The sequence below is a fragment of the Bombina bombina genome, chromosome 10 (genome assembly GCF_027579735.1).
Source record: "Bombina bombina isolate aBomBom1 chromosome 10, aBomBom1.pri, whole genome shotgun sequence".
Classification (NCBI taxonomy): Eukaryota; Metazoa; Chordata; class Amphibia; order Anura; family Bombinatoridae; genus Bombina; species Bombina bombina.
In genome coordinates this window covers 21,812,958-21,835,724 of record NC_069508.1, presented here as the reverse complement: position 1 = coordinate 21,835,724, position 22,767 = coordinate 21,812,958, and the positions used below count along the sequence as shown (strand labels likewise).

The window sequence follows — 22,767 nt, the reverse complement described above, 5'->3', positions numbered from 1 at the left end:
TGGCGATGGAAGAAGTGACCAAAATCATTCTATGGGCGGAGTCTCACTCCTGCCACCTGTCTGCTATCCACATCCCAGGAGTGGAAAATTGGGAAGCGGATTTTCTGAGTCGTCAGACATTGCATCTGGGGGAGTGGGAACTCCATCCGGAAATCTTTGCCCAAGTCACTCAGCTGTGGGGCATTCCAGACATGGATCTGATGGCCTCTCGTCAGAACTTCAAAGTTCCTTGCTACGGGTCCAGATCCAGGGATCCCAAGGCGGCTCTAGTGGATGCACTAGTAGCACCTTGGACCTTCAAACTAGCTTATGTGTTCCCGCCGTTTCCTCTCATCCCCAGGCTGGTAGCCAGGATCAATCAGGAGAGGGCGTCGGTGATCTTGATAGCTCCTGCGTGGCCACGCAGGACTTGGTACGCAGATCTGGTGAATATGTCATCGGCTCCTCCTTGGAAGCTACCTTTGAGACGAGACCTTCTTGTTCAGGGTCCGTTCGAACATCCGAATCTGGTTTCACTCCAGCTGACTGCTTGGAGATTGAACGCTTGATCTTATCGAAGCGAGGATTCTCAGATTCTGTTATCGATACTCTTGTTCAGGCCAGAAAGCCTGTAACTAGAAAGATTTACCACAAAATTTGGAAAAAATATATCTGTTGGTGTGAATCTAAAGGATTCCCTTGGGACAAGGTTAAGATTCCTAGGATTCTATCCTTCCTTCAAGAAGGATTGGAAAAAGGATTATCTGCAAGTTCCCTGAAGGGACAGATTTCTGCCTTGTCTGTGTTACTTCACAAAAAGCTGGCCGCTGTGCCAGATGTTCAAGCCTTTGTTCAGGCTCTGGTTAGAATTAAGCCTGTTTACAAACCTTTGACTCCTCCTTGGAGTCTCAATTTAGTTCTTTCAGTTCTTCAGGGGGTTCCGTTTGAACCCTTGCATTCCGTTGATATTAAGTTATTATCTTGGAAAGTTTTGTTTTTAGTTGCAATTTCTTCTGCTAGAAGAGTTTCAGAATTATCTGCTCTGCAGTGTTCTCCTCCTTATCTGGTGTTCCATGCAGATAAGGTGGTTTTACGTACTAAACCTGGTTTTCTTCCAAAAGTTGTTTCTAACAAAAACATTAACCAGGAGATTATCGTACCTTCTCTGTGTCCGAAACCAGTTTCAAAGAAGGAACGTTTGTTGCACAATTTGGATGTTGTTCGCGCTCTAAAATTCTATTTAGATGCTACAAAGGATTTTAGACAAACATCTTCCTTGTTTGTTGTTTATTCCGGTAAAAGGAGAGGTCAAAAAGCAACTTCTACCTCTCTCTCTTTTTGGATTAAAAGCATCATCAGATTGGCTTACGAGACTGCCGGACGGCAGCCTCCCGAAAGAATCACAGCTCATTCCACTAGGGCTGTGGCTTCCACATGGGCCTTCAAGAACGAGGCTTCTGTTGATCAGATATGTAGGGCAGCGACTTGGTCTTCACTGCACACTTTTACCAAATTTTACAAGTTTGATATTTTTGCTTCTTCTGAGGCTATTTTTGGGAGAAAGGTTTTGCAAGCCGTGGTGCCTTCCATTTAGGTGACCTGATTTGCTCCCTCCCTTCATCCGTGTCCTAAAGCTTTGGTATTGGTTCCCACAAGTAAGGATGACGCCGTGGACCGGACACACCTATGTTGGAGAAAACAGAATTTATGTTTACCTGATAAATTACTTTCTCCAACGGTGTGTCCGGTCCACGGCCCGCCCTGGTTTTTTTAATCAGGTCTGATAATTTATTTTCTTTAACTACAGTCACCACGGTACCATATGGTTTCTCCTATGCAAATATTCCTCCTTAACGTCGGTCGAATGACTGGGGTAGGCGGAGCCTAGGAGGGATCATGTGACCAGCTTTGCTGGGCTCTTTGCCATTTCCTGTTGGGGAAGAGAATATCCCACAAGTAAGGATGACGCCGTGGACCGGACACACCGTTGGAGAAAGTAATTTATCAGGTAAACATAAATTCTGTTTTTTGGGAGAAAGGTACTACAAGCAGTGGTGCCTTCCGTTTTAAGGTCCCTGTCTTGTCCCTCCCTTCATCAGTGTCCTAAAGCTTTGGTATTGGTATCCCACAAGTATGGATGAATCCGTGGACTCGATACATCTTACAAGAGAAAACATTATTTATGCTTACCTGATAAATTTATTTCTCTTGTGATGTATCGAGTCCACGGCTCCCCTGTTAAGACAGGCAATATATTTTTATTTAAAAATCTTTCAGTCACCACTGCACCCTATAGTTTCTCCTTTTTCTTCCTAGCCTTCGGTCGAATGACTGGGGGGAGGAGCTATATAGACAGCTCTGCTGTGGGTGCTCTCTTATCCACTTCATGTAGGGAAGGAGAATATCCCACAAGTATGGATGAATCCGTGGACTCGATACATCACGAGAAATAAATTTATCAGGTAAGCATAAGTTATGTTTTTTCCAATTTCCGTCAACTCTTGTCTATAATTTGACCATCTATAGTATGTAGGCCTACTTTATTCCACTTATAAACTATTTCATCCAAAAAGACTTCATGATTCATGTTAGTAATCACATTATATAGGATAAATGGAAAATGTTCCATACCTGAATGCATTGATAATGCGTGCTTACCTTCCACTACCAATGTACCCCATATGTTCTATGCAAATAACTACAATAATGCTTAATTTGCAAATAAGATAACCAGTGTTTCCCCTCCAACTTGTCTCTATCTCTAACTTGATCAAAGGAGAGGAGATTTACCTCTCCCTGTATTTCATCCCACATTTGACATATCCTAATTAAACCTTTATCAAGCAAAAATGTTACTCTGTCCCCATTGAAGATTTGGATTATCTATCTATATGCATCGTATTTCTTAATTAAATGGATTTGTTAATTTTGCATTCAATTTCATACATAACAACAAAATGTCCACATTTTCAATCATATCCAGAGCAATTTTTGCCAATGCAGCAAGATTATAGTTAACAATATGGGGAAGAGCGAATCCCAAACATCTTTTGGATAAAGTTAATTTATTTAGGCTGATTCTGGCCATCCCTGTCCCCCAAAGGTAATTTCTAATTGCAGCATTAATTCTACTAACATCTGACTTCAATAAGAGAGAGGTACATTTTGAAAAATATAGAGCAACCGTGATTCTGTGATAAACCGCTGTCATAACGGCTTGTGCCGCTCTGAAAGTCTCCTGCGTGGAGAGATGTCACTTTTGTGGTACGCTGGTTGCATTCTTGTGGGTTTGCCCTGTGCTGAGACTTTTATGAATCTGTATACTGGAACGAGCACAATAAATCCACCCCAGCTCATTCATCACTGACATTACAGCCCACCAGCTAATTGTCTAATTCTCTGTGCAACTGCTACAGCTTTAATTAAAAATAGAAATTGTTTTGTGGTTAGAGGTCTGGGAAACATTGCGATTTGTGCAGCTCTTATCTAAATCCTTATATGTTCAACATCACAAATGAAGCCAAATGTCCTGGTGGTGATTTGGTTTTCTTTAAAGGGATGTGAAAAATCAAAATTGCTTTCTGTATCTAAACTATTAATGTGTTTGTTTTTTGTTTTTTTGTTTTTTATGGACACTTCTGAAATTGGCTCTGTCAAAATTGCTTTATTCTTTTGGTATAGTTTGTAGAAAACTAGGCATTTAGATTATTCGTGATGATCTGAATGTGGCGGCCACTTGTATCATTCATCTCTTTTCTGAACTGGATTCCTTCTTGTGAAAGTTCACTAAGATTTGTGCAGATCCAGATCTTCGTGTGTTGCACTTTCACAAGAATGAATCTGGCTTCGAAAAGAGCCAAATGCCGTGACCAGCCGTTCATATCAGAGTACTGTTAAAGGGATATGAAACCTAACCTTTTTCTTTCTTGATTCAGGTAGAGCATGTGATTTTAAACAACATTGTTTGATTGGGGTGCACAGTACCGTATGTGTTAATGTATGATGAGTAGGAGGTGTCAGAGATTATGTACTTCTAGCAAACACAAAACATTGTCTCATTGGGGTGCACAGTACCGTATGTGTTCATGTATGATGAGTAGGACGAGTCAGGGATTATGTACTTCTAGCAAACACAAAACATTGTCTCATTGGGGTGCACAGTACTGTATGTGTTCATGTAGGAGTAGTCAGGGATTATGCACTTCTAGCAAACACAAAACATTGTCTCATTGGGGTGCACAGTACCGTATGTATTCATGTATGATGAGTAGGAGGAGTCAGGGATTATGCACTTCTAGCAAACACAAAACATTGTCTCATTGGGGTGCACAGTACTGTATGTGTTCATGTATGGGTAGGACGAGTCAGGGATTATGTACTTCTAGCAAACACAAAACATTGTCTCATTGGGGTGCACAGTACCGTATGTGTTCATGTATGATGAGTAGGAGTCGTCAGGGATTATGCACTTCTAGCTAGCAAACACAAAACATTGTTTCATTGGGGTGCACAGTACCGTATGTGTTCATGTATGATGAGTAGGAGGAGTCAGGGATTATGCACTTCTAGCAAACACAAAACATTCTCATTGGGGTGCACAGTACCGTATGTATTCATGCATGGTGTAGGAGGAGTCAGGGATTATCCACTTCTAGCAAACACAAAACATTGTTTCATTGGGGTGCACAGTACCGTATGTATTCATATATGAGTAGGAGGAATTGGGGATTATGAATTTCTAGCAAACACAAAACGTTGTCTCATTGGGGTGCACAGTACCGTATGTATTCATGTATGATGAGTAGGAGGAGTCTGATTATGCACTTCTAGTTAGCAAACACAAAACATTGTCTCATTGGGGTGCACAGTACCGTATGTATTCATTTATGATGAGTAGGAGTCAGGGATTATGCACTTCTAGCAAACACAAAACATTCTCATTGGGGTGCATAGTACCGTATGTATTCATGTATGATGAATAGGAGGAGTCAGGGATTATGCACTTCTAGCAAACACAAAACGTTATTGTCTCATTGGGGTGCACAGTACCGTATGTATTCATTTATGAGTAGGAGTCAGGGATTATGCACTTCTAGCTAGCAAACACAAAACATTGTCTCATTGGGCTGCACACTACCGTATATATTCATGTATGATGAGTAGGAGGAGTCAGGGATTATGCACTTCTAGCAAACCCAAAACTTTGTCTCATTGGGGTGCACAGTACCGTATTTATTTATGAGGAGGAGTAAGGGATTATGCACTTCTAGCTAGCAAACACAAAACGTTGTCTCATTGGTGTGCACAGTACCGTATGTATTCACGTATGATGAGTAGGATTCAGAGATTATGCACTTCTAGCTAGCAAACACAAAACATTGTCTCATTGGGGTGCACAGTACCGTATGTATTCATGCAAGATGAATAGGAGGAGTCAGGGATTATGCACTTCTAGCAAACATAAAACATTCTCATTGGTGTGCACAGTACCGTATGTATTCATGCATGGTGTAAGAGGAGTCAGGGATTATCCACTTCTAGCTAGCAAACACAAAACATTGTCTCATTGGGCTGCACACTACCGTATGTGTTCATTTATGATGAGTAGGAGTCAGGGATTATGCGCTTCTAGCTAGCAAACACAAAACATTCTCATTGGGGTGCACAGTACCGTATGTATTCATGTATGATGAATAGGAGGAGTCAGGGATTATGCACTTCTAGCAAACACAAAACGTTATTGTCTCATTGAGGTGCACAGTACCGTATGTATTCATTTATGTGTAGGAGTCAGGGATTATGCACTTCTAGCTAGCAAACACAAAACATTGTCTCATTGGGCTGCACACTACCGTATGTATTCATTTATGATGAGTAGGAGTCAGGGATTATGCGCTTCTAGCTAGCAAACACAAAACATTCTCATTGGGGTGCACAGTACCGTATGTATTCATGTATGATGAGTAGGAGGAGTCGGGGATTATGCACTTCTAGCAAACACAAAACGTTATTGTCTCATTGAGGTGCACAGTACCGTATGTATTCATTTATGAGTAGGAGTCAGGGATTATGCGCTTCTAGCTAGCAAACACAAAACCTTGTCTCATTGGGCTGCACACTACCGTATGTATTCATTTATGATGAGTAGGAGTCAGGGATTATGCACTTCTAGCAAACACAAAACGTTATTGTCTCATTGAGGTGCACAGTACCGTATGTATTCATTTATGAGTAGGAGTCGGGGATTATGCACTTCTAGCTAGCAAACACAAAACCTTGTCTCATTGGGCTGCACACTACCGTATGTATTCATTTATGATGAGTAGGAGTCGGGGATTATGCGCTTCTAGCTAGCAAACACAAAACATTGTCTCATTGGGCTGCACACTACCATATATATTCATGTATGATGAGTAGGAATCGGGGATTATACCCTTGGGTATGAAACATGCATTTCGCACCTGTGACTTTGCTCTTATACAGGATTTGCTACAAGATTTGTTTGCATCTCTTTACAGGAAGGCGCCTCTGCTCGAAAGACTCAGACTCCAGCTGCTCAACCTGTGCCAAGACCAGGTAATGGTTTGTGCTGTGAGATTATGTACAAGTCTCTCTACCTCCACTGGTTCCATGATGGTCTGCAGCGCCTTGTACTTAAAGGCACATTCCAGACAAAATTGGAATTTGTTTTCAGTAGAAGTATTTTTGTAATATGCATGTATTAGGAAAAAAAACTTCTAATAAAAGCTAAAGCTATTCCAAATGTGTATTTAAGTATGCTCCGTGCACCAGCACTTTACACACAGCACTTGTTCAGAGAGCCTAAGGCTCTTGTGTAATTACTCAATTTAATTGCTGTAATGATACAAGCCCTGCTGACACTGAGTAGCTGCAATATTTTAATTGCTGGTGCACTGAGAATATCTAGCTATGCTTCACATGCACGTGCAGAGAAAAAAGTTAACACTAAAACAGCGATGGTTTTTATTATAAGCACTTTTGCCAATACAATGTACAGTATATAGTAAACGTTTTTTACCCAAATATGTGATTTTTCATCTCAGTGCATTTAAATTTTGACCCGGATGTCCCATTAATGTTTTTATGTCCTTTCCAGTAGCTAAAGGTTTTGTATTTTTTTTATAAGCTTTTATAAAGAACTTTTGTGCTTACCTCTGCTGTCTCCAGTGTGTAACTCTAAGCTTTGGAAAAAAAATCACAATTTAAACTCCATTACAAGTTTAAAGGGGGGGAAAATAAATAAAACTATTTTTACTACACATAATTTAAACATTTTATATTACTGTCTAATCTACAAACGTGTACCCTTACAAGACACAATTTCTTCAACCTAGCATTCTCAAGTTTATGATAGAATGTGTGATGCATCCATATTTGTTCATGAGTAGTTCTGTATATTACTGTGCACTGTGACTCTCTACCCCCCCCCCACTGGTGCTGCTTACTTACCGCATCTGAGAGCGCTGCGCTATTGCAACATCTTTACTTTTAAAGGGAGGTGAGGAACAGGAATCCCGGCTTGACAATAAACAATTGTGATAATACAAAGTGTAATCTTGCTCACTATAATGCTACACGGCTGAAGCACAATCTCTCATTGCAAATTGATTTTAATGTCCTCTATCGGCAGCAAAGGACTAGAAATAAGCTATTCTCAATCCAAAGTACTTTATTTAGTGTGCTGTAACTTTACTTAGATGTTAGATATCAGCATTTGCATACATATATATCTGTGTGTAATTGTGCGAAGTGGCTTTGTTTTACACGATTTTGTTTATTTTGCTCTTGCTCTACACTACAGTTATTTCAAAGGGATAGAAAAAACAAAATGTAATTGTGCACTGGGGTATTTTATTTTTATTTGAAGCATTTTTGCATTATACTTCTATTAACAAACTTGCTTCTAGTTAAAGTTATGCATACGCACATATGCTGTGAGGACCCGTGCACCAGTATTTAAACTCAGCTGGTAGTGGTGTGTATTGTCTGTGAAAGCTTAATTTGTGCCATACAAACCATGCATGAAAGTATACTGCAAAAACACTAACCTTTCTATCCTTAATTGTTGACTGGTGATTTCTCATTTTCCTGTCTTCAAATTATAATATATATCTACCCCCTCTCAAAAAAATTGTCCTTCACAAAAGATGATGATTGAAATTGTATATTACAATATTGAGTTTATATGAGCAACCTTCTGCATGTGCACAAGTGACTCCTGTCACCGTAAAGAAATGTAAAGTTGTGAGTAATCTGTTATCAACACAGCCGAATAGTGCTCACAGGAGGAGCAAAATGATGGGGATATAAAATCTCCCGTATCCACTTGTGTCGGTATACAGAAGAGCTCCTCATTTATGTAACCCCAAAGAAACCAAATGTTCTTGCCCTGTGGTCACACATACAAAGAGCCAGAAATACACACAGGGTATCAGTTGTGAAACTCACAGCCAATAAGTGCAGCACAAACAAATCTTCATGTGTCTGTAAAACCAAACCATCTAAAGGAGTGTTATACAATGATACATCCAGAAGAAGACGGCGTAGGGCGGTCATATATTAATGTTTTTTAGTGTGTGTGGCCTGTGTGAGTATTCTGCTTGGCAAACATGAGAAATCCTCCAGCCTGGCTCAACTTCAGCATTAATGGGACTTAACCTAAAATATCTTTATTAAAGACGTTGAAAACAAAGCTGGTGTAGAAGTTGGGAATTATCTGCCAAGTGTTGGTCCCTCCTTACTGTAAACCTAGACCAGAATTCTTGTCTCCGATTTCTTTTATATCTAAAAAAAACTACCTACTTATTAATCTTAACCCCCTTTTTGTGTTCCAGTTTAAATAGAATTATGAATGTGATGTTGTGAACACATTAATGTAATCGTAAACAATTACATATAAATAACAATACAAGTGAAAATGAGTCTAGATGTAATTTGATTCAAGTAGGAGGTAGTAGAATAATAATTTGTAGTTAAATTGGTACAATAGTGGTTTACTGAACATATAGACCCAGGTAATGGGGTTAATAAAAAACTACACTTACCACATTTATAAATCTGCTATATGCTCATATATATTATAGCACGTTAGTTAAAAAAAACAAACGGAAAATAAAAAATGTATCTCCTTCAATAGCAAAAAAGGATTATATCTGTGCTATTACAGTTCGCAAATATAGGTCAGTATCATCCGTACCATAATCCCATTAAACTGTCAGTCTTTGCATACATATATAATGTAAGGGACAATGTGCTCCAAACCAACAGCAAATGAAAGTTAAATTAAGACAATTTTAAATATTTGAAAAATGAAGCCCTTTCTAATTATTTAAGAAAAATAAAATAAATGAACATTTTCCCCAACTCTGGAGTGGCCTGTATGTAATTCTGAGCATATCTGCCATTGTTGTGCAGGCGTATTCACGAGTATATGATGGTACCCTCAAAGTTGGATTATACAATAGAATCTATAGTGCAATATACAGCTTAGGCTTTTTGGTTTTAAAAATATAAAATGATCAGTTTGTGTACAGAGCTTTTGGTAACTTTTCCCAAGCATAGGAGGTGTGGTCTCTGTATCCCCTCTCCTGTGAGCCAAGAGCTGATGCTTTGCGCAGTATAGCTACTTTTTCATCACATGCTGTGCTTTGAGTACAGCGGAATACTGAATGAAATTAACCTTTTAAGGTATCTGCCAGCTATTTCCTGCAATATACGTGACTGTAGAATTTCACTTTCAACTGTTTTTTTTTAAATGTTTATCAGCTCTTGAAAGGTCAGTGCTTGAGAGGCCTGTCTGGCTGTTGTAGAGTGAGTAGGAAAGGCTAAGTTATATAATAAGGTGCTGTAAATATACAGCGAGCCATGAAGCTTTATAGAGACGTCTGACAAGCAGTGTGTATATAGCAAAGGGAATAAAGCAACCTATATGTGTAAACGTTCATTTATAGAAGTCAATAAAGCTTACACGTTTGTACACTCAGATAGGAAAAGTAAAAGATTTACTCGTTTGGAACTAGTGGATTAGTGAAAATGTTTTCTATCTCCATATGACTCACCAGCGGTCAGCCACCTGATATTTAGATATATATGTATACAATGTTTATATTCTGTGTTTTTGCTTAATATAATATATATAAATCTACATTTTTCTTTCATGATTCAGGTCGAGCATACAATTTAAACAACTTTCCAATTCACTTCTATTTTTTCTTTGTCTTCTTTGTTGAAAAGCAGACAGACAAGCTCAGGAGTGTGCACATCCACAGCAAAGAATGAGTACAGAGTACATTTGATAATAGAAGTAAATTGGAATTTAAAAAAAAATAAATTGTATTCTCTATTTGAATGAGACATTTTTCGGGATGTATGTAATTTATGTATTGATTGTTTGGAATGGAAAGTGGTCCCAACTTTGTTTTTTGTTTTATAGTTTCCCAAGCAAGACCGCCTCCAAACCAGAAGAAAGGTAAGTCTTGTTACCCACTCTGAAGTACCTTGTAAACGTTGTTGGTTTGTCAAGACTGCAAGGCCTTTAATTTTTGTTTTTACCTCCTCCGTGTCTTAAACCTGCTCCTCTTGTTGCCGGTAAATATCACATTCCTTGGTTGGTCAGCAGTGCACGCAATGTTTCTGCGTATGCGCGTATTGTAAAGTTAATAGTTGTGCCTGCCATGGCTCACTGTAATACCACTAAACGGCAAATACCGGCCCATTTTGTAGGTTGTCGTACACTAACCAAACCCTGAAACAGCACATTTTCAGGTGAAAATGAGACTTCCTTTTTCTGTTACCTACTTTTATTGGTTTTAGGGCTAGTACATAGATTCCATAATTTGCTCTCTTTTTGGACTTTATGTGCTTGTTGCTCAGAATTAAGATAACAAGTTTAAGGTAATATTAGCTTTTTTTGGCAACCATTTCAGACTAACTCCTTAAGATATTGAATATTATGAGACTCTTTGCCACCAAAACTGGGGATTGCAACTGCGAGGCTGTGGTGCAGACCACCACTCTTACACCCTTTTCTCCTTACTAAAGGCTGCAGGTCAAATTCCAACAGATCAGGTCTCTACCTGAATGTGACATTTTAAAGGTGTTTTGAACTACCCCAGTAATACAATGATCTAGATGGAGGATGTGAAAAATGCAAACATGTTTTAACTTCAAAGAATTAAACCGTTCTAGTTCCTATTTCACATAGTGTTGTGATTTAGTCACGTTTGGGTTGTCTGGCTTCTGACAGAACACAAGTTGGTGCTCTAGAATACAGCACCTAGAATGGGTAGAATTTGTACAGGATACATTAATTAATGGCCATTGGTTGGTGCACAAGTAATTACTGAAGAATGTAATAAAACTTGCAGCAGGTGGTCTGGCTCTTCCAGTAGTGAGAGTTCTCTAGGACAGAGGACTGTTTTGTGTCTGAATCTTACATCAGATTCCAGGGAGGTCTTAAAGGTCCTTCTCTGATGCAGGAACCAGGCCGATTCTGCACTGGGCAGAAACACATGTTCTGGATATTATGGCAGTCCTTCTGCCAAAAACCAGCAATATTCAGGGGGGGTCATCTCAACAGGAGGCATATTCTAATGGTAGAAAGGTGTCTGAACAGATCCTTTATTATCTTACCCAGCATTGGAGAACTTCACTAATATACCTGATTACTAGGATCTGCAGTCTAATTTGTAAGGATTATATGCTTTAACTATCTTGAACAAAAATGGGTCTTTCCTCTAGCTTGGTGATTCTGCAAAGATGTCTCTGGTTTCTTCTTCTGGTTAGACCAGTTGTAGGCAAACCTTGGACTCTATGTCCCGACCTATTGATTTCATTCTCCTTTCATCTAGATACAGGCTCTGCATATGAGGCTTTTGTTGGCTGAGAGGTGCTATTTAAATGAGTTGAGGCTGTCTGTCTGATCCTGATGTGGACACACTTTTTTAATAGCTGGCAAAAGGTCTACGCTTTGCATCTGTATAAACAGGAGGAGTGTAAGCGTTTTATACCCATCTGAAACTGTGCAGTTGTAGTTTTTCATTTTCGCCCCCCTGTAAAAGGACCAGACTGTTAGTGAGTCCTACTTGAGGAACTGATTGAATACATAGATACCAGTAAGTGAATACGTTTCCTTCTATTTGTAGGTTCACGTACACCTATAATAATCATACCTGCCTCTACCACCTCTCTGATAACAATGCTAAATTCAAAAGAACTTCTGCAGGATCTCAAGTAAGTAACCAGTAATATTTTTATACTTTTGTGCAAACACTTCAGTATTTCTATTGTTTTGCTTTGCACTCTATATTGATTGTAGGTCGCAGTAGATTTATTCTGCCGCATGTATAAAAGCTTTAGTTTATGTAGACTTCTCCTTTGTGAATATTTAAAGGGACATGATTCAGATAGAGAATACAATTCTAAACAACTTCCCAATTTACTTCTATATCTCATTTTCTTCATTCTCTTGATATCCTTTGTTGAAGAAACGGCAATTCACATGGTTGAGCCAATAACATGAGGCATATGTGCAGCCACCAATGAGCACCCTACCTAGGTATGAAAGGAAACCAAGAGAACAAAACATATTAGATAATAGAAGTAGATTGGAAAATTGTTTAAAATGTCATGCTCTCTTCGAATCATGCAAGAAAAACTTTGGGTTTCATGTCCCTTTAAGTCCTGCGTTTAGAAAATTGCTTTTTGCCTGCCACAAATATAAATATATATATATTCTGCCACTCGAATGAAATACTCCGCTTGTAGTAACAATTCTAGTGATGCTCACTGGACTAAATGAATTCATTGCCTTTACATTCTCTTCAGTTACAGTTTTTATTGTAAGTGGTTTGTTGCTTTAAACGCTCCTGATTTTCTCTGTTCTCTAATGAATTTGCTGCACAGAATAACATCAGAACTGGAGAGAATCGTGAGACTTCGTGAATCAAGTCAGTTTTATGTTTCCACTATTGAGGATGCCAAAGTTTCCCAGTTATTTTACGATCTGTGCTCTTCCCCTCCAGTGACGGTTTATTACAAACACATTGGCATAAAGCACAAACAATACCCGGCCACTTGGCGTTGCCCACTTAAAGCGCCATAGTATGATAATCCTGGCGTTTTTTCTCTATACTTAGTTCTGTTTAGCCTGTTGTGATTAATCCTGGCTCAGAACCTTTTATTGCAGCTAATTTTATTTAAAGTACTAGCTTTATTGCAAAACTCCCCAGACTTGCTACCACTAAAGTTGCTTTATTTTTTTTTAAGGTTTGTTTCCTCAGATGAAAAAAAGAAGCAGGGCTGTCAGCGAGATAATGAAACCTTAATTCAGAGGCGAAAGGACCAAATGCAACCAGGAGGCACCAGTATTAGTGTTACCGTCCCATACAGAGTCGTAGACCAGCCACTGAAACTGCTGCCACAGGACTGGTATGTGGCTTAAGTGACGTTTATCTCACTAATTGTACCACACACACCAGGCCAGTTTCTGACCCATATGTGTTTAACTCAATCTTTTCTGTCTTTGTTTGTCTAATGTGGAAATGACATTATCTAATTAGACCATGTAGTTCTAGCACTAATGAGTCTAGCTTACTATGCACCAGATTACCAGTGGAGCGCAAAATTGAGTTTTGCAATATTTCTGCTCCACTACATTTGCAAATGTGTGCTGGTATTACAAGTAAAGCGCAGTGCGAACACGACCTGTTCTGTGGTGAGAGCCAGTGTTGTAAAACAAATCTCAAAGGAACAGTGTGCTGTAAAATGCTCACCCTTTTTAATATGTTCCCAGTTGATCTACTTTACCTGCTAGACGGTATTAAATCGATTACAAATAACTGTCATTGTCCGCTGCTTTTGCCTGCTAAAAATGCCACCTATACTGAAAATCGCTGTAAGGAAGAGGCATTAGCAGAAATCAACTCACTCTCTGTGGGAGAGGGACAGCGTCCGCTTTTGCATTAGAATATCCCTCTGAAAGCAGTTATTAAAATGTACCCTTTTCTCTAATGCACATTGTTTTGAAAGGAATACACAACAGCTCTGATTGCTTGCATTGCTAGTCTGATCCACACATCATGATATCTAACAATTTTCTATCAGTAGTTTCACAAGGTTTTGGCAGTGTTGTGTACCCTACTCATTAAAAACGTGTGCTGATTTTATATTTTCCATTCCCCCAGGGATCGTGTAGTGGCTGTGTTTGTTCAAGGCCCTGCTTGGCAGTTCAAAGGGTGGCCGTGGGTCTTGCCTGATGGATCACCTGTTGATATATTTGCAAAAAGTAAGTCTGCATCTAACTTCCCATAGCTATGGTAATCTGTGTGTATTAGTGTCTGTTTTGTATTACAAACCTCAAAATGATAGAAATTGTATCCTATTGCATGTTTAAAAAAAGAAATCCTATTACATGTTTAAAAAAAAAAAGTAATAATAAAATATATATAGATATATATATAGATATAGATAGATATAGAGAGATAGATATAGAGAGATAGATATAGAGAGATAGATATAGAGAGATAGATATAGAGAGATAGATATAGAGAGATAGATATAGAGAGATAGATATAGAGAGATAGATATAGAGAGATAGATATAGAGAGATAGATATAGAGAGATAGATATAGAGAGATAGATATAGAGAGATAGATATAGAGAGATAGATATAGAGAGATAGATATAGAGAGATAGATATAGAGAGATAGATATAGAGAGATAGATATAGAGAGATAGATATAGAGAGATAGATATAGAGAGATAGATATAGAGAGATAGATATAGAGAGATATAGAGAGATAGATATAGAGAGATAGATATAGAGAGATAGATATAGAGAGATAGATATAGAGAGATAGATATAGAGAGATAGATATAGAGAGATAGATATAGAGAGATAGATATAGAGAGATAGATATAGAGAGATAGATATAGAGAGATAGATATAGAGAGATAGAGAGATAGAGAGATAGAGAGATAGAGATATAGAGATATAGAGATAGAGAGATAGAGAGATAGAGAGATAGAGAGATAGAGAGATAGAGAGATAGAGAGATAGAGAGATAGAGAGATAGAGAGATAGAGAGATAGAGAGATAGAGAGATAGAGAGATAGAGAGATAGAGAGATAGAGAGATAGAGAGATAGAGAGATAGAGAGATAGAGAGATAGAGAGATAGAGATATACATATACATACGCACACTATTTTTCTTTCATTGTGTATGTGGCTTATGTTAGTCATATAAAGCTGGTACTCTTTCAGATGAATGTAGTAAAAATGTACAACACTGAATTGCATTTATTGTTTGACATTTAAACAAATTAGTCTCCACTCTCATCAGTAGATTATGATTTAGCGGAGGTCCATTCCTAGATACAAAACACTTTATGCAGCCAATGATAAAATACAAAAAACTTATCTATTAAAAAGTAGCCAGAAACATAACATGCATATGATGTATTGTAACAGAGAACTATACAACTAACCCAATTGTGTTTACTTGCAGTTAAAGCTTTCCACCTCAAATATGATGAACACAAAATAGACTCAAATGTACAGAAATGGGACGTGACACTTTTAGAATTAAGTTACCATAAGCGGCACTTGGACAGACCCGTTTTCCTGAGATTCTGGGAAACATTGGACAGGTACAGACTTGGGCTTCTACAATGTAGTAGCTTAATGATGAAAATTATATTTAGTGTATTAACTCTGAATCCCTTGATAGATTTCTAATAAATATTATATACAAACATGCTAAATATGTACTTAAGAACCATTAGCTCTACCACATTTAACCCCTTGATTGTTAGGGAGATTAGCTGGAGATTGCTGTTCATTTTTATGGCAGCCAAGAGTTAAAGGGACAGTTTACTCAAAAAAAAAGTCTCCCCTTTAATTTTTCCCAATGATCCACTTCACCTGCTGGAGTGTATTAAATTGTTTAGAAGCATTTCTATTGCCCTTATATTGGCATTTGAAATAGTTTATTTCCCCGTGGTATCCCCACCCATCCTAAAAGTTTTTGGCCAGTAGAAGAAATTACACTCCCAGTGGGTTATAGAAGAGATAAGGTAATACAATGTTAATTTTCCATTGTTCTCTACAAGTATTAGTGATTGGTTTATGGACAGATATAAGATAGACACATGTATATGTACACAATGTGATAAAGTAATAAGATCTGATTATACCTACAGATATAAGATACAGACACATGTATATGTACACAATGTGATACAGTAATAAGATCTGATTATACCTACAGATATAAGATACAGACACATGTATATGAACACAATGTGATACAGTAATGAGATCTGATTATACCTACAGATATAAGATACAGACACATGTATATGTACACAATGTGATAAAGTAATAAGATCTGATTATACCTACAGATATAAGATACAGACGCATGTATATGTACACAATGTGATATAGTAATGAGATCTGATTATACCTACAGATATAAGATAGACACATGTATATGTACACAGTGTGATACAGTAATGAGATCAGATTATACCTACAGATATAAGATACAGACATATGTATATGTACACAATGTGATAAAGTAATGAGATCTGATTATACCTACAGATATAAGATAAAGACACATGTATATGTACACAATGTGATAAAGTAATGAGATCTGATTATACCTACAGATATAAGATACAGACACATGTATATGTACACAATGTGATATAGTAATGAGATCTGAGTATACCTACAGATATAATATACAGACACATGTATATGTACACAGTGTGATACAGTAATGAGATCGGATTATACCTACAGATATAATATACAGACACATGTATATGTACACAGTGTGATACAGTAATGAGATCTGATTATACCTACAGATATAAGATAGACACATGTATATGTACACAGTGTGATACAGTAATGAGATCAGATTATACCTACAGATATAAGATACAGACATATGTATATGTACACAATGTGATAAAGTAATGAGATCTGATTATACCTACAGATATAAGATAAAGACACATGTATATGTACACAATGTGATAAAGTAATGAGATCTGATTATACCTACAGATATAAGATACAGACACATGTATATGTACACAATGTGATATAGTAATGAGATCTGAGTATACCTACAGATATAATATACAGACACATGTATATGTACACAGTGTGATACAGTAATGAGATCGGATTATACCTACAGATATAATATACAGACACATGTATATGTACACAGTGTGATACAGTAATGAGATCTGATTATACCTACAGATATAAGATAGACACATGTATATGTACACAGTGTGATACAGTAATGAGATCGGATTATACCTACAGATATAAGATAAAGACACATGTATATGTACACAATGTGATACAGTAATGAGATCTGATTATACCTACAGATATAAGATACAGACACATGTATATGTACACAATGTGATACAGTAATGAGATCTGATTATGCCTACAGATATAAGATAGACACATGTATATGTACACAGTGTGATACAGTAATGAGATCTGATTATACCTACAGATATAAGATAGACACATGTATATGTACTCAATGTGATACAGTAATGAGATCTGATTATACCTACAGATATAAGATAAAGACACATGTATATGTACACAATGTGATACAGTAATGAGATCTGATTATACCTACAGATATAAGATAGACACATGTATATGTACACAGTGTGATAAAGTAATGAGATCTGATTATACCTACAGATATAAGATAAAGACACATGTATATGTACACAATGTGATACAGTAATGAGATCTGATTATACCTACAGATATAAGATACAGACACATGTATATGTACACAGTGTGATACAGTAATGAGATCTGATTATACCTACAGATATAAGATACAGACACATGTATATGTACACACTGTGATACAGTAATGAGATCTGATTATACCTACAGATATAAGATAGACGCATGTATATGTACACAATGTGATACAGTAATGAGATCTGATTATACCTACAGATATAAGATAGACACATGTATATGTACACATTGTGATAAAGTAATAAGATCTGATTATACCTACAGATATAAGATACAGACACATGTATATGTACACAATGTGATACAGTAATGAGATCTGATTATACCTACAGATATAAGATACAGACACATGTATATGTACACATTGTGATAAAGTAATAAGATCTGATTATACCTACAGATATAAGATACAGACACATGTATATGTACACAATGTGATACAGTAATGAGATCTGATTATACCTACAGATATAAGATACAGACACATGTATATGTACACAATGATAGTGAGATCTGATTATACCTACAGATATAAGATACAGACACATGTATATGTACACAATGTGATACAGTAATGAGATCTGATTATACCTACAGATATAAGATACAGACACATGTATATGTACACAATGATAGTGAGATCGGATTATACCTACAGATATAAGATACAGACACATGTATATGTACACAATGTGATACAGTAATGAGATCTGATTATACCTACAGATATAAGATACAGACACATGTATATGTACACAATGTGATACAGTAATGAGATCTGATTATACCTACAGATATATGATACAGACACATGTATATGTACACAATGATAGTGAGATCTGATTATACCTACAGATATAAGATACAGACACATGTATATGTACACAATGATAGTGAGATCGGATTATACCTACAGATATAAGATACAGACACATGTATATGTACACAATGTGATACAGTAATGAGATCTGATTATACCTACAGATATAAGATACAGACACATGTATATGTACACAATGTGATACAGTAATGAGATCTGATTATACCTACAGATATATGATACAGACACATGTATATGTACACAATGATAGTGAGATCTGATTATACCTACAGATATAAGATACAGACACATGTATATGTACACAGTGTGATATAGTAATGAGATCTGATTATACCTACAGATATAAGATACAGACACATGTATATGTACACAATGTGATACAGTAATGAGATCTGATTATACCTACAGATATAAGATACAGACACATGTATATGTACACAGTGTGATAATGTAATGAGATCTGATTATACCTACAGATATATGATACATACACATGTATATGTACACAATGTGATACAGTAATGAGATCTGATTATACCTACAGATATATGATACAGACACATGTATATGTACTCAATGTGATACAGTAATGAGATCGGATTATACCTACAGATATAAGATACAGACACATGTATATGTACACAATGTGATACAGTAATGAGATCTGATTATACCTACAGATATAAGATACAGACACATGTATATGTACACAATGTGATACAGTAATGAGATCTGATTATACTTACAGATATATGATACAGACACATGTATATGTACACAATGTGATACAGTAATGAGATCTGATTATACATACAGATATAAGATAAAGACACATGTATATGTACACAATGTGATACAGTAATGAGATCTGATTATACATACAGATATAAGATACAGACAGATGTATATGTACACAATGTGATACAGTAATGAGATCTGATTATACCTACAGATATAAGATAAAGACACATGTATATGTACACAATGTGATACAGTAATGAGATCTGATTATACCTACAGATATAAGATAAAGACACATGTATATGTACACAATGTGATAAAGTAATGAGATCTGATTATACCTACAGATATAAGATACACATGTATATGTACTCAATGTGATACAGTAATGAGATCTGATTATACCTACAGATATAAGATAAAGACACATGTATATGTACACAATGTTATAAAGTAATGAGATCTGATTATACCTACAGATATAAGATAAAGACACATGTATATGTACACAGTGTGATACAGTAATGAGATTTGATTATACCTACAGATATAAGATAAAGACACATGTATATGTACATAATGTGATACAGTAATGAGATCTGATTATACCTACAGATATAAGATAAAGACACATGTATATGTACACAGTGTGATACAGTAATGAGATCTGATTATACCTACAGATATAAGATACAGACACATGTATATGTACACAATGTGATACAGTAATGAAATCTGATTATACATACAGATATAAAATACAGACACATGTATATGTACACAGTGTGATACAGTAATGAGATCTGATTATACCTATAGATATAAGATAGACACATGTATATGTACACAGTGTGATAATGTAATGAGATCTGATTATACCTACAGATATAAGATAAAGACACATGTATATGTACACAATGTGATACAGTAATGAGATCTAATTATACCTACAAGTTCAACCCATTTTATGAGGTTATGACTTCAAAACACAAAACCAGCTAATTCATATACACAAGCCTTAAAAAGCAAATCTCATACATGTTATACTCTGCAACTGGTAAAGAAAGTAATTGGAAACACTAAGGGAAAAACAAGTTTATAGTATACTGTCCCTTTAAATGTATAAATTGCATTTGAAATGCCCGTAATTATTTCACAAACAAGATGTTGGTTTTTTGCATACCCCCTCCCTCTTCCCTGCATATAATAAGACAACATAAACAGGAGCCAGCAGAAATCTGTAGACATCAGTACACATCTGACACTGGGGCTTGGTTAAGAGTCTGAAAATCAGCACAATGTTAATAAAAAAAAATAAACAAAACTATACATTGTTACAAAAACACACTCAGATGGGTTATATAAATGGATCATCTTCAAAACATTTATGCAAAAATCTAGTGTACAATGTCCCTTTAAATATAATTTTTCCCTTTTGCACTTCTTGATTTGATACGCTTTGCCTGAATATAAGATTAGGAGAGAACTACTTTCATGTTTTTGTGTTTTTAGGTTTATTTTTCATGGGAGATTTTGCACATTTAGGTTTAGGAACTAGATTAATAATAAACGTCTGTAGTACTGATACAGTGATAACTAAAGACAGATGTATTGGAGCTTTATTCTGGATACTTGATTTTCCATCTAATATGCTCTTTCTTTGTAACAGGTATATGGTGAAACACAAATCCCACTTAAGATTCTGAATGCCTGGACGCATCCTTTGCTACCTGAGACGAATGGATTGTGACTCCGCTCCCATCTGGAGATTAAGACTGTTCAGATTTGTAAAATTACCCACCTTGAGCAAACCGATCTTCAGAGTCCTGATGGTTTAAGGACAAATTGCAATCATTTAGTTAACGAGGATAGCATACTATTTTTAGCTAACGTCTGCATTGTCTGCAATTCAAATTGACTATTTTGATAGGGAAAATATCCTTTTTTTTTTTTTTTTAAGCAATATTTTGCCCCTACAAAGACAGTACTGAGTTCCTGATGTGTAAGCTGCATCTTCTCTAATGTACACTGCTATTTTTTGTTTGAATATGTTCCTTTTTAAAAAACAAACAAAAAATCTAAAAAAAAACCTCAGTTCATCACCTGTAATTATCAATCATGTTACATGCAGAATCACTGGTAAGCACTGCACTGGCAGTATGATGCGTCTCCGACAGTTGGATAGGAAAACTGCATGTTGGGTACAAAAACCAGTGTTTTTTTTTTTTTGTTTTGTTTTTTGTTCATCGGAAAAATGTAGATAAAGTTTATTTCAAAGGTATTTTTTCCCCCCTCCTTCTGCAAACCTATAAAGTTGTTAAAAAAAGAAATAAAAATAAAAAACAAATTAAAGTTAAAATGAACATTTGTCAACCTGTATATTTGATTAAACACTGCTTTTATATAAAAAAAAACTGATGGTAAGAGAATTTCCAAATTGCTTTTTAATTTGTCCATGCGTATATCTTAATTATTTATGTATATTCAAATTCATTTTTAAAACCGTATATAGTTTATATCCTACCATGTTATCACGTTCACTCCACTAAAGAACAAGAAAGTGTGTGAAGTGGAGAGCTGTTCACCACCTTTATACACTGCAGGTAATACGTGCACCTGAGGGAGGTTTACACTAGAGAGCTGCAAGTTATTTTTTGCCTATGTGTGATGTCTTTCATGTTAGGAATGTTCACGTTCTTTTGAAATGGCCCCACACCAACATTTTTGACTGGATGAACGGATTAAAAAGCCCTCTCGGGGGGGTGGGTGGGGTGGTGCAGGTGTGGGACTCATTTTGTTTAGAGCAAGTTTTTATACTTTTTACTTTCGCTTTAAAACGAATAGATCTGTATCTGTCTACTTACTTTTAATGCTGACTTTTTGTAAGTTTAAGCCGCTTTTAATTCTTATTTGTTCCGGCAAAAATAAAAATGTCTACGTGTTTAAGTGCTGTTCTTTCATATGGGTGACACTACAATATAAATATATTAGACGTGTGCATTCTGATCCTTTTGTGATAATCCAAATGCGAAAGGCAGCGGCTGCTCATGGCATTCGGCTCTTTTGAAAGCCAGATTTATTCTTGTGAAAATGCAACATTCTAAGATCTGGATTTGCACGGTCGAAGGATCCTAAGGCACTCGTCTAGAATATATATATATATATATATATATATATATATATATATATATATATATATATATATATATACAGGTTACATAAAATCTTTAGAAAATCAGATTTGGTTTCCGGCTATTGCAAAAGGTGCGTGCATTTTTCTGGTGGAGTTTTTTGGTTTTCTTCTCTGTGCTTACAGCTTATTTACAGGGAGCTGTTGCGTTATTACAAATATAATTCCCCT

General features: G+C 36.3%; 1 protein-coding gene across 1 annotated transcript in view; it reads left to right on the top strand.

Annotated features, from left to right (window-relative positions):
• Nucleotides 1–21,769, top strand: part of CDC73 (cell division cycle 73) — a 140,550-nt gene extending 118,781 nt beyond the window's left edge. Inside the window, exons 11-17 of the mRNA XM_053693840.1 lie at nucleotides 6,498–6,555; nucleotides 10,433–10,468; nucleotides 12,144–12,231; nucleotides 13,267–13,428; nucleotides 14,184–14,284; nucleotides 15,507–15,648; nucleotides 21,076–21,769. Of these exons, the coding sequence (XP_053549815.1) occupies nucleotides 6,498–6,555; nucleotides 10,433–10,468; nucleotides 12,144–12,231; nucleotides 13,267–13,428; nucleotides 14,184–14,284; nucleotides 15,507–15,648; nucleotides 21,076–21,112 (624 nt within the window). The 3' untranslated portion in view covers nucleotides 21,113–21,769. The remainder of the gene's footprint in view (nucleotides 1–6,497; nucleotides 6,556–10,432; nucleotides 10,469–12,143; nucleotides 12,232–13,266; nucleotides 13,429–14,183; nucleotides 14,285–15,506; nucleotides 15,649–21,075) is intronic.
• Nucleotides 21,770–22,767: the final 998 nt, after the last annotated feature.